The sequence below is a fragment of the Gossypium arboreum genome, chromosome 10 (assembly GCF_025698485.1).
Source record: "Gossypium arboreum isolate Shixiya-1 chromosome 10, ASM2569848v2, whole genome shotgun sequence".
NCBI lineage: Eukaryota > Viridiplantae > Streptophyta > Magnoliopsida > Malvales > Malvaceae > Gossypium > Gossypium arboreum.
The window spans coordinates 56,512,575-56,525,403 of record NC_069079.1 but is presented as its reverse complement, the minus strand read 5'-3'; the positions used below and the strand labels follow the sequence as shown (position 1 = coordinate 56,525,403).

Genomic DNA, 12,829 nt, shown 5'->3' with positions numbered 1-12,829 from the left:
ATATGCAATTATCATCATCCATAGATTCGTATTAAAGTTTACAAATGGATTATGAGGTTTGGGATTAACAATTTTTATTATTGAGAAGAAAATCATGCAAAGAGACAAAAATAGATAAAATGGTACTTTTCTCATAAAGGGTAATTCGATATTTTCTTTTAAGTATTTTAAGATGGAAAGTTTATTTAGATGAAATGTATGATAATTAAAATATTTTTGGACCATTTGGATAATGATATAATGAAATTGGATTTCAATTAGTGGACTTGGACTTGAGAATCTAGTATGTGGGCTTGGAGAGATTTTTAAAGAGAAAGAAAAGATGAAGACCATTCCCCCATCAGCTTTCTTCCCATGCTGCTGCCGCCCTCTCCTTCTATGGTTTCCCCTTTCTTTTTCTTCATTTTCTCTTCAAATTTCTTAAAGAACCAACGATCAAACTTAGAGATTTTACTAAAACCACTTAGAAAACAATCTCTATATTAGTTTTCCGCCATTGAAACCTCCATTTTCAGCAAGGGTTTATGAGTTTTTTGTTTGAGAAAGTAAAGATAGAAGGAGAAAGTTTTAAAAAGGTAAGAAGAGGCTTCCTACATCTTCTCTAGTTTGATTTTTTTTATGGGTAGCTTTTAGAAAGCATGGAATAATTATATGTTAGTATTATATATATTTTTGGTGTAAGTAAAATTTTGAATGATAAGAAAAAGTTTCCAAGTTTGATTGATGATGGATTAGAACTTATGGAAGCTTAAATAAATGTCAGCAGAGCATCCATTAAAGTAGCCTTAGATATTCTTACTTTTTTTATGCTAAAATGTTTAGGAAAGTAATGAATTTAAGTTATTAATATGAAAATAGTGTAATAAATATGAGATTTATTATATGAACAAATATGAAATGTGTTATTATTGAGTGAATGTGTTTAATATGTCACATGAATAGTTTGGTTATCAACATTTTAAATTAAAATAGTTTTCGACAACCACAGTAGTTAGACTTTGAAAATTCACTAAAACTTGTAGAAATTGAGCCATATATGGTTTGAAATCCTACCGGCTCTAGTTTTTATTGGAACAAACAAAACTTGCATCTGAATTATACAATAGGAGATCATTTGTTTAAGTACATGTCTAGGTTTGTCTACCAATACAACTTATCTTTCTATATTACAATCTAATCACGTAATACCGCATAATATTAGTTAAACATTAGACAACCAATAAGCAACATTTGCTTCCATTTTATTTTGCATGCAAAAACCATGTACAAAGTGTTAATGTAATTCACGAATAATTTTATTAACCAATCTGTTCTAAAAAGCTACAAGTTTACTTAGACGAAAATACTACACTTACAGTGCCAGATCCAACAATAGGTGAATTGAATTTTGGATAAATAATTTTGCCAAATAATAGGTGTCTAATTATATATGTCCAATTGGTCCCTCCGCTAATTCAACAAAAACTCGATCAGACTGCATTTGAATAAGAAGTAAATACTAAGACTTTGGAAATAATTTAATTGAATTGATTTATTCGATGTGGAATTAAATTAGGTGATCGTAAGAATTGTTCAACTAGAGAATTTGATTAAGAATTTTCTTGAAAATTTAATTTGAAAAATCTAAGTGATTTTGGGGAAACTTAATTTTGATCAAGTAAAATTAAATTAATCAAATTAATTAAAATTAATATATTTTTGGCAATTAATTTTCAAGTCAGACAAGTGGCCCAATGGGTGATTGAAATTTGGGAATTAATTTTCAAGTCAGACAAGTGGCCCAATGAGTGATTGAACTTGAAAATTGGGTCCGGGAGCCCAAAACTAAGACCAATACCCCAAAACTGGTCGAACCGGGCATATGTGAACTCGGGCCAACGGTCCAACTAGTGGTTAGATTGGACCAGTGAGGTCGTAACTGGCTCGAACAGAACCGATAGAAATCGAACCAACTCACCCGAACAGAACCGATAGAAATCGAACCAACTCGAGTGTCGGCGGCTGTGACAGCAGCACTCTAGTGGCCGAAAATGGTCGACAACTATGAGTCTTCGGAGGTTGAGTAGTGGAAGAATTGCACTCCTACTGAGACTTTGCTAAAAAACTTGATTTCAGATTAACTATTTCAAAAATAATATTATTTTAATAGATTTAATATTAAAATTATTATCAATTAAATTTAATTTATGTTTATCTTGTAGATAAATATTATATTAATTTAATATTAAAGTGATTAAGTTCAATCATAGTTGAACTCTCTAAACTCTCCCTATATAAAAAAAGCATTGGGTCATTACTTACACACACTTGAATTTAAGAGAAAGTTATAAAGAAAAAAATTCTCTGAAGAAATTATTTAAGAAATTTTCTAGAGATATTTTTCTTATTTGCAACTTGGCCCAAAAGTTTAGAGAAATTATGAAATTACCATATTGGTAATTTTTGTGAAATAATTTCTAATTCGAAGCGAGCTCACACTCGGTAGACATGAGCTTGGGGATAGCGAATAAGACTATTTGGTTGAAGCGTTCATCCTAGACAAATAAAAAATGTACAATTTTGATTAAGTGTTTATTACTTTAGATATCACATTCAAGTTCTCGTTTTGGATTTTTTTTAAAACTCTGGTCTTTTCCTAAATTTATTTTCTGTTGTGTTCTCCAAACCTAATTTTCCAATAATTCCACCATCTCGAGTGGCCCGGCAACGATGATTTTCACTAATTTTATATTCTACCATCCCAGGTGGCGCAACAATGATGGTTTTCACAATTTGCATATTCTACCATCTTGGGTGGCTCGAAAATGATGGCTTTCACTGTTTGCATATCCTACCATCCCAGGTTGCCTGATAACGATGGTGGCTTAAATTCACCATATTGATGACCCTATGGCAAGTCAACTATATATGATTATGCCCGAACATCTAATAAGGTAATCAATGTTCCAATTACATAGTATAAATCAATTCACATTTCATGATCTCATACCATTTCATCATCAATTCATATCTTTCTAGTTTCTACTATACTTAAAGCAATTCAATTATAGGTATCCAATATCGTAAAACATAATTCGATTCATAAGAAAAATCATAATCTTACCTAAATAACTAATATGCAACAATCATGTACGTATGCATATATATATTGAACTCGAAACATACAAGTACAAATCAAATTCTTTCGTCACTTATCTAAGACTCTCGATTTTCCCTTCTCCTAAGGTGGCCCAGCGTCATCTTTAGCTACGTTCGAAATTCAATCATAAAAACAATATCAGTTCACATTCAAATTACATTCAAACACATAATCAACATATTTTTCATTTTATTCATTTTAGTCCATATATCTGGGATACTCATATTTTTCAATATCTAGAATCGGATTAAAATCTGATTTTATATTTCTTTTTGCTAGGGACCTTATACTTTCTATCTATAGCATTATTGTATGAAGTTTTAAATTTATTCAATTAACAAGTTTAACTTATTTTCTAATTTAGTCTTTATCATAATTTAAGCTTACTATCTAACAATTTATTCAAGTCAAGCTCAAAATCATCAATATCATTTTGATGAAAACTTGTTAAACATCAACTAATTGAAAAAATTAACACATGAGCTAGCTAGATCAAGCTCCCATGATTCAATTTCCATAAAAATCGAAGAAAAATAACTTAAGTATCCTAATTGATTGGTGGTCGAATATTACTTGGAAACTTAAGGTTTTCTTTCTTTTTTCTTCAATGTTGGATGGTGAAATGAAAAAGATGAATGAATTTATCGTTCCATCCACTCACGTTAATATATATAGTTTGTTTAAGGCTTAATTAATTTAGTTAATCTTAATTTTTTATTAACTTAAGTCATATTTATATACATTAATCATAATTAACACAATTAATGGTTTCCATCATAACTTCCTACTAACTTATAAAAGAAAAGTGGTTTAATAACCATTTTGGTCCTTTGGATTATTGCTAACTAAGTCTTTAAGCATTTTCTAAATTAAAACTCAATAGTGATTGAACTTTTACAATTTAGTTACTCAACTTTAATTAACGATTTTCTTGATTAAATTACTTAATTGGTCTTCATCATATTTTCGTACAAACTTCATACATCTTTCTATTTTATTTTTACGAACTCAGTTTATGAAAATGAGGTTCTGAAACCACATTTTTAACACCGTCCAAAACCAAGTTGTTACACACTTGGTGTGTTATTTCTTTCTTGTGGCTTTTATATTCAATTCGTGCTCCTTTATCTTTTGTGTTTGCTTCTACATTATTTCGGCACCTTAGAGAATTTCTTTTTTGAATTCTCACTTTTGAGAGTAAGCTGACTTAGCCGGATTTGAAGCAAAGGATTCGCTTAAGGTTGCGCAATTTTTGAGACTAAAGTTCTAGCCCTGTGATATTAGCTTGAGGAAGCTTGTTGTAGAATAATAATTTTACTAATGTCTATTTGTTTGATTGAATTAGGAATTGTGATGATTAAATTGATTTGGATGTTTGCACTATGATTGGATTGATAAATGCTTGAATGTATGAGGGCAAGCATTGGCTAAGTGAGGAAGGGAGAGGTTGGGGGCACTCGTTTAAAATATGGGTAAGACTCAGGCTTCCATATTCAAAGTTCAGATCTAGTATGACTTGATCCATTTTAAGTTTATGTTTTATTATTTTCTTATATATTATGAAATTTATATAATATGAAATTGAAATATACTATATTTATAATATCAATATTAAAAATATGTTAAGTTGTTTAAGTTTAAAAATTTAATAGTAAAAATATATAATTATTAAATATTAAATAAAATAAATATATTTTTAAAATAAAAATTAATATGGGTGGATTTAGAAGTGCTTAGAATAGCCACTTATAAATTTAAGTTAATTTTGACAAAATTTAAAACACATATTTTGAGTACAACATATTTATGTATATATAATATTGATATTATGTATAGGCCTTGTCCATATGTCATGGGTTGAGACTTTAATTCCAGTAACATGTGGCCTTAAGCTTAGTTTCAATGACAACGAGCTTAAATTAATATTCAATCCTTACTTAGGAGAAGTTTTAACACAATGATACTCAAGTGAAAACTAGCTTGTACAATGAGGGAAGGGAGCTCTCCTTATATAGGCAAGCCCAGTTGATCCAACGGTTAAAAATTATTACAATCCACTATCTAGATCGCATTATAAAACATTCTCCTCTAAGCCTATTAAATGTTATACCATGCTGGATGATTTTAGAGCTTTCGAAGTATTCTACACGGGTCTACAAGGATTTGACCTCTTTTTCGGACTTCTAGAATCTTCTGAGCATTTCGAAAACCTCTTAACTTAGTTTTGTCATGTTCACTTCGTTCCAGAATGTGAAAAAATAAAATAAAATAAAAAATAAAGAACACATAGATTTTTACTCGAAAATCCTTTCGGAAAAAAATACCACGGGCAGAGGAGAAGAAAATTTACTATGTCAAATTCGAATTATTACAAGAGGAATAGCCTATGTCTATTTATAGGCTTGTGAAACCATATTCTAGTAAGACTGAAACATCTTATTCTAATCAATATCAAATAGATAGAATTTAATAAGGTTTAAAAAACCTTATTCTAAAATAAAATAAAAAAAGTGTAATTCTATATGGATTCTTCTTTTATTTTATTTTACCACTGTATTTTATTTAAATAAGGATTTGGGTCACTTAATTCTAACAAACTCCACCTTGACACGAATTCTCAATGAACAAGTTCTTTATCATGAATTCTCAACGAACAAGTTCTCCACCTCTTCTATAAAACCCCTTAAGGGTTTAACGTCAACAACGAACACCAACCAAGTCTAACAAATGCTCAAACTTGGTTATAGGAAGTGACTTAGTCATCATATCTGCAGGATTTTCATGAGTACTAATTTTGCTCACAATAATATCACCACGAGCAATAATATCATGAACAAAATGATACCGAACATCAATATGTTTTGTTCTCTCATGAAACATTTGATCTTTTATAAGAAAGATGACATTCTGACAGTCACAAAATACTGTGCTGATTTGAAGGACTTTATTGAGTTCACTAAAGAGTCCCTTCAACCAAATAGCTTCTTTACAAGCCTCAGTAATTGCCATGTACTTAGCTTCAGTCGTAGACAATGCGGTTGTAGTTTGCAAAGTGGCTTTCCAACTGATTGCACAACCTCCGATTGTAAAGACATAACCTGTGAGAGATCTTCTTCTATAAAGGTCTCCAGCAAAATCAGCATCAACATACCCAATGACTCCATCTCTAGTTCTTCCAAAATATAAGCAAACATTAGTAGTACCTCATAAGTATCTTAAAATCTACTGAACTGCTTTCCAGTGTTTTTTACCGAGATTCGCCATATATCTGCTAATAGCACTAACTGCATATGATAAATCTGGACGTGAACAAACCATAGTATACATGAGAGATCCCATTGCACTAGAGTATGGAACATGTAACATGTAATCAATATCATCAGCTGATTGTGAAGACAAAGCCGATGAAAGTTTAAAATGGGCTGCTAAAGGAGTACTAACAGGCTTAGCACTCTACATATTGAACCTGCAAAGAACTTTCGTAATGTACCCCTTCTAACTTAGGTACAATTTACTTGCTTTTCTATCTCTGAGAATCTTCATACCAAGTATCTTCTTTGCTGGTACTAAATCTTTCATTTCAAATTCTTCACTTAGTTGGGCTTTGACCTTTCTTATCTCTCCTTTATCTTTTGCGGCTATCAGCATGCCATCAACATAAAGAAGTAGATACACAAAAGAACCATCACTGTTTTTCTTAAAGTAAAGACAACTGTCAAAACTACTTCTTTTGAAATCATGAGAAGTCATAAAGGAATCAAACCTCTTGTACCACTATCTTGGTGACTGTTTCAAACCATAAAGGGACTTTTTCAGCAAGCAAACATAGTCCTCTTTTTTTAAGACTATAAAACCCTCTGGTTGTTGCATGTAAATATCCACCTCAAGTTCTCCATGCAAAAATGCAGTTTTTACATCTAACTGCTCGAGCTCCAAATCATGCATGGCCATAATACCAAGCAAAGTTCGAATCAAACTATGCTTAACAACTAGGGAGAACACATCTATGAAGTCCACTCCTGGAATTTGACTGTAACCCTTTGCAACAAGCCTTACTTTATATCTGGGTTCTTCAACTCCTAGAGTCCCTTCTTTCTTTTTAAACACCCATTTACAACGAACAACTTTTTTACCTTTAGGAAGTTTCACAAGATCCCATGTTTTGTTTTCTTGGAGTGATTCCATCTCCTCTTGCATAGCAAACATCCACTTTTCTGAGTCTTCAGAGCTAACCGCATCAGAATAATTATATGGATCTTGATTCGCATCTATATCTTCAGCCACATTTAAAGCATAAGCAACTAGATCAGCCTCAGCATACTTCTTTGGAGGTTTAATTTCTCTTCTAGTTCTGTTTTTGGCGATAGAGTATTGTGGTGAAGAAGCAACTCTATTTTAAATTTTTGAACTAGCTTGAGGAGTCGACTCTATATTAATCTGATGCTCCACCTGCTTTTGATTTTCTTTATTGAAAGAGTCTTTAAGAGATAAGTTAGGTAGCATAGTAGTTTCATAAAAAACAACATCTCTGCTAATCACAACTTTTCTATTTTCAGGACACCATAACTTATACCCTTTTACACCAGTTTTATAACCAAGAAAAACACATTTAATTTATCTCGGTTCTAATTTTCCATTATCAACATGAGCATACGCAGGACAGCCAAAGATCTTTAAATCAGAATAATTAGCAGGATTAACACACCATACCTCTTGTGGAGTCTTTTTCTCAATGGCAACGGATGGCGATCGATTGATCAAAAAACATGCAGTAGAAGCTGCTTCGGCCCAAAACGACTTTGTTAAGTTGGCATTTGACAACATATATCGAACCTTTTCCATGATCGCTCTGTTCATTCATTCTGTAACGCTATTTTGCTGTGGAGTATGGCAAACTGTCAAGTGTCTCACGATCCCTTCTGACTTGCACAATCTATTAAACTCATCAGAATAGAGCTCTAAGCCATTATCTGTGCTGAGGTATTTTATTTGTTTTCCCGTCTATTTTTCAATCATAATTTTCCAAGACTTAAATGCAAAAAACACATCGCTTTTCTGCTTCCAGAAGAACGCCCAAACTTTTCTGGAAAAATCATCAATAAAAGTTAGCATACTCCACCTCTCGAAGGCACTCTGGATGGCCCCCACAGATCAGAATGAATATACTCCAACGTTCCCTTTATGTTATGGATTCCTCTGGTGAATCGAACTCTCTTTTGCTTCCCAAGAACACAATGCTCACAGAAATTCAGTTTGCAAATTCCTTGCCCATCAAGAAGTCCTCTTTTGCTCAATTTTGCCATGCCATTCTCACTCATATGCCTTAGGCGCATATGCCAAAGTTTAGTAATATCATTATCTTTCAAGGAAGACGGCGGCAATTTGCATCACCGATATGATAAGAGAACCTCCAAAACATATAACTTGGCAGTCTTTCTCTGCCCTTTCATCACAACAAGAGAACCTTTGGAAATCTTTAAAACCTCACTTTCAGCTGTGTATCTGTACCCTTTTGAATCATGAATACTCAACAAAATTAAATTTCTTTTCAATTCTGGAACATGTCGTACGTCACTAAGTGTTCTGACAACTCCATCAAACATCTTAACTTTAATTATTCCAACACCTGTGATTTTACACGAAGCATTATTTCCCATCAAAGCAACACCTTTAGATACTGTTTCATAAGTTGTAAACCAATCCCGATTGGGACTTATGTGGAAGGTGTAGCCTGAATCAAGTATCCACTCCTCGCTCACTTTAGAATTGTTGACTGAAGCGACTAAAAGTTCACCATCGCTGTAGTCTTCTACAACGTCAGCTGCACCGGAATTTTCTGGTTGTTTTCCCTTTTGATTCACAGCCTCCCTTTCAATCTTGTTCTGTAGCTTATAGCATTAAGATTTAATGTGCCCTTTCTTCTTGCAGAAGTTACAAGTTTTACATCTATTTGAAGACTTTGATCTACCAATAGATTTACTGCGAGGATTTTGTTCCTGTATCCTTCCACGATCATCATCAGCATTTTGATTTTGTCTCCCACAAACAATGAGACCCTCTCCTTGAGAGTCGGGTTTAACCACAAGATGCTTCATCTTATCATATGAGGTCAAAGAATCATAAACATCATCAACTGTGAGAGACTTGTGGCTATATAAAATCGTGTCTTTAAAGGTTGAATAAGACGGGGGCAACGAACAAAGTAGAATCAACCCTAGATTTTTCTTATTATACTGAACCTTCATGGCCTCCGAGTTTGAGAGAATTTCTTTAAACACTGTTAAGTGTTCGTGTACAGACGCACTTTCATCCAAACGATGAGCATAAAGATGTTGCTTCATATGCAACTTGCTTGTTAGAGTTTTCGACATACATATTTGTTCTAGCCTCTTCCATAATGCAGCGACGGTCTTGTCTTTCATCACATCCTGTAAAATTTTGTTGGACAAATGCAGATGTAATTGTGTTAACACCTTTCGATCCTTATGCTTCTTCTCTTCATCTGTTAATGTCGAAGGCATCTTATCTATCCCTAGCAGGGCATCCTCCAGATCCATCTGCATAAGAACTGCTTTTATCTTAATCTGCCATAACGCAAATCTGGTGTTGCGATCCAACAATGGAATTTCATACTTCAAAGACGCCATTACCATGATCGAGATGAAAAACCCGAAAGCTCGGATAATAATTTGTGAAAAAATAAAATAAAATAAAAATAAAGAACATACAGATTTTTATGTGGAAACCCTTTCGGGAAAAAAACCACGGGCAGAGAGAAGAAAATTCACTATGTCGAATTCAAATTATTACAAGAGGAATAGACTATGTCTATTTATAAGCTTTTGAAGACATATTCTAGTAAGACTAAAACACCTTATTCTAATCAATATCAAATAGATAGAATTTAATAAGGTTTAAAAAAACCTTATTCTAAAATAAAATAAAAGAAGTGTAATTCTATATGGATTTTTTTTTATTTTATTTTACCACTGTATTTTATTTAAATAAGGATTCGGGTCATTTAATTCTAACACGAAATTGATCTAGTGTTGCCAGTAGCTTTAGCCACGGAGAATTGTAACACATACTCGATCCCACCCAGTTAATCAACCAACACCTATAATATCCCTTGCTTATCCGAAAATGCAACCCGAAATCCATATTGGGCTCGAAATTTTCTTTCTTTTTCAGTATGAAACTAAAGATGAATAAAGGTAAAATGCGGATCCAATGATACCATACAATGCACCTTGGAACCATAACAAAAGCCTTTATGTTACATTTTTCTTAGATTAGCAAACCTATTCAACATTCTTAGCCTAAAAAAGATTAACAGAGACTTCTATTTTTTCACGAGATGTTTCAGATGTCGCTTTGCAGATTCACATGTTTATGAAAATGCAACCTTCTTCTTTCTAGTTGGTTTGTATTTCGAGTAAAAAACCCTACTTAGATTATTTTTCTCTTCTATATAACAAACCGTCATCTCCAAATATATATACACGCATTTATTCGCTCTAATAGAAATCATGAAACTCTTCAATACTATTATCGTTGTTGTTCTCTTCCTAGTTTTGTTGCTTGCTAAAGCTAATGGCTCAGTGGCAATACCTGTTAAAACTATTGGCTTGAATAAGAACAAATATTGTTGTGAGCATAGATAGGGTGATAACGCTAGAGGAGGCGTTGGTGGTGGATCACATATTGGTAGTGGAACAAGTAGAGATGGTGATGATTATGGAGGTCAACCAAGTGAAGGAGATAATGATAATGGCGATTGTGATGATGGTGGCGATAGTGGTGCAAGGAATGGTTATAGTCGTGGTTCAAAAGGAGGAAGAGGTGGTGGGGATGGTGGAAGCGGTGGTGGTGGTGGACAAGGATATGGTGGAAGCTATGGCTATGAAGGCGGGGGTGACAATAGGGGAGGCGAGGGTAGTGGAGGTAGCAATGGCGGAAGTTCTAGAGGGTGTTTCGGTTGGGGTGCTCAGCATGGGCGTTAGTAGAATATATATGTATTTGATCGATGTTAGTAGAATATCTTTGAGTTGAGCGAATCGGAAAGTGTGATTTTAACTGTTCGCATTGTTCTTGAATAATAATGCTATATTACAATAAATTACTTTCCATTTAGGCTTAGCCCATGTTTTTTTATATGTTTTACCCGTGCTCCTTGCTTAATTTCATTTAATATTTGCCAATTATCTTTTTTTACTTAGTAAAATTAGTAAGTTATAAGCATGAGAGCTTAGATTCTAGATTCGTTCTTAAAAAAATACATTTCCTTCCCTCAATTATCAAAAAAAAAAAATATTCATTTAATATTTAATATGAAACAACTTTTGGTTGGATGTACATAGAAAAACGATAAATTACATCACTATTCATTAATTATGGGTAAGTTTTCGTTTTGGTCACTTGACTAAAAAATGTTACAATTTGATCACTCAATTATTCGAAAGTTTTCATTTAAATCTATAAACTATTCAAAAAAATTATTTAAGACACTAGGTTGTTATATTCTTTTTAAATTTTTACCAGCGAACTCCAAGTGATGATTAGTACGGTGGACCAGTAACCATGGATGAGTAGAAAAACATACCTTAAATCCAAGTCAATCTAGTGGTCAATGTTGAAGATCAAAGAAAAAAGCTTTTCGAACGTTTGTTTATAGATTTGTGATGTCCAAAACTATTTCATGAAAAAAAGATTGAATTGTAAAAGAGAAAGGAAAATAAAACTTTCGATTGGTGTAGACAGTTCAAATAAAGAAAGCCATGTAGCATCAATTTTAACAGTCCAATGACTTAAATAAAAACTTTTAAATAGTTCAATAATCAATTATAATTTTTTAATTAAATAACTAAAATAAAATAAAAATTTATTTATAGTTTAACGAAATCGTCTACTTAGCCCGCCCTCATTGTGCCCCCGCCAACAAGATTTTGTCACGTTATTTTTATTATTATGCTTTTAACCACTTTGATAAATAAATCTTTTTTTTCTTGGAGAAAAAATTCTTTAGCTGAAATTAGCAAGATCTGGAGAAAAAAAATCAACTTATAATTTCTTTTAATGTATGACAGAATATGAAAAACAACATACAAAAGCACAAACATATTAAAATATATTTAGTTTTATTGATTTATATTCTTACTATCCTAAAGATGGTAGAGCGGGAAGTGGTGGGGTATTGAGAGATAAGGAGGGTGTTGCAAGAGCATTATTTTCTGGTTCGGTGGATGCTAACGATGCTGATGTAGTCGAGGCTGGTGCGGTAAAGGCGGCTCTAGAAGTATTTTTAACTACAAATTGGAAAACTTATGATTTTTTATTTATTGAACTTGGTTCTTTGGTGGTGTTTTCTTGGTGTGTTAACAAGGCAATGACACCATGGTCTCTTCAAGCAATTTTTGCAGGCATTGATAGAGATATGTTAAAGGCTGGAAATGTTGTATTCTCGGTGGAAAATAAGGAAGGTAACTAATTGGCATTTTCCTCGACGATTGCTGGCGTTAATAGGGAAAAAAATATTTAAAGCTTGGTGGTGAGATTTTTGTATTATTACTATATTGAGTAGTAATGTTGGTATGTGACTATTTTATCTGTTGAAATTCTGTATTATTGTTAGCTGTTTTGTTTGTCTTTAGGCAACAACATAGTTCGGATGTTGCAAAAAAAAAAAAAAAT

At 32.6% G+C, this 12,829-nt stretch overlaps 1 protein-coding gene and 1 long non-coding RNA gene across 2 annotated transcripts; both read left to right on the top strand.

Annotated features, from left to right (window-relative positions):
• Positions 1 to 274: 274 nt before the first annotated feature.
• On the top strand, positions 275 to 4,764 carry LOC128281415 (uncharacterized). Its single transcript, XR_008271622.1, has 3 exons — positions 275 to 575; positions 2,745 to 2,933; positions 4,485 to 4,764. It is a non-coding gene; the product is annotated as an uncharacterized LOC128281415 (long non-coding RNA).
• A 5,904-nt stretch (positions 4,765 to 10,668) lies between these two features.
• LOC108468237 (putative glycine-rich cell wall structural protein 1) lies at positions 10,669 to 12,626 on the top strand. Its single transcript, XM_017769129.2, has 4 exons — positions 10,669 to 10,752; positions 10,804 to 11,137; positions 12,307 to 12,434; positions 12,522 to 12,626. The coding sequence occupies exons 1-4, from the start codon at positions 10,669 to 10,671 to the stop codon at positions 12,624 to 12,626; spliced, it is 651 nt and encodes a 216-aa protein (XP_017624618.2).
• Positions 12,627 to 12,829: the final 203 nt, after the last annotated feature.

Bases quoted from the DNA above. Each gene is read 5' to 3' on its own strand.
- LOC108468237 (XM_017769129.2), top strand. From the start codon at position 10,669: ATGAAACTCTTCAATACTATTATCGTTGTTGTTCTCTTCCTAGTTTTG. The intron at 10,753-10,803 runs GTTAAAACTATT...GAGCATAGATAG, and splicing joins ATGGCTCAGTGGCAATACCT to GGTGATAACGCTAGAGGAGG. The intron at 11,138-12,306 runs GTTAGTAGAATA...ACTATCCTAAAG, and splicing joins TTGGGGTGCTCAGCATGGGC to ATGGTAGAGCGGGAAGTGGT.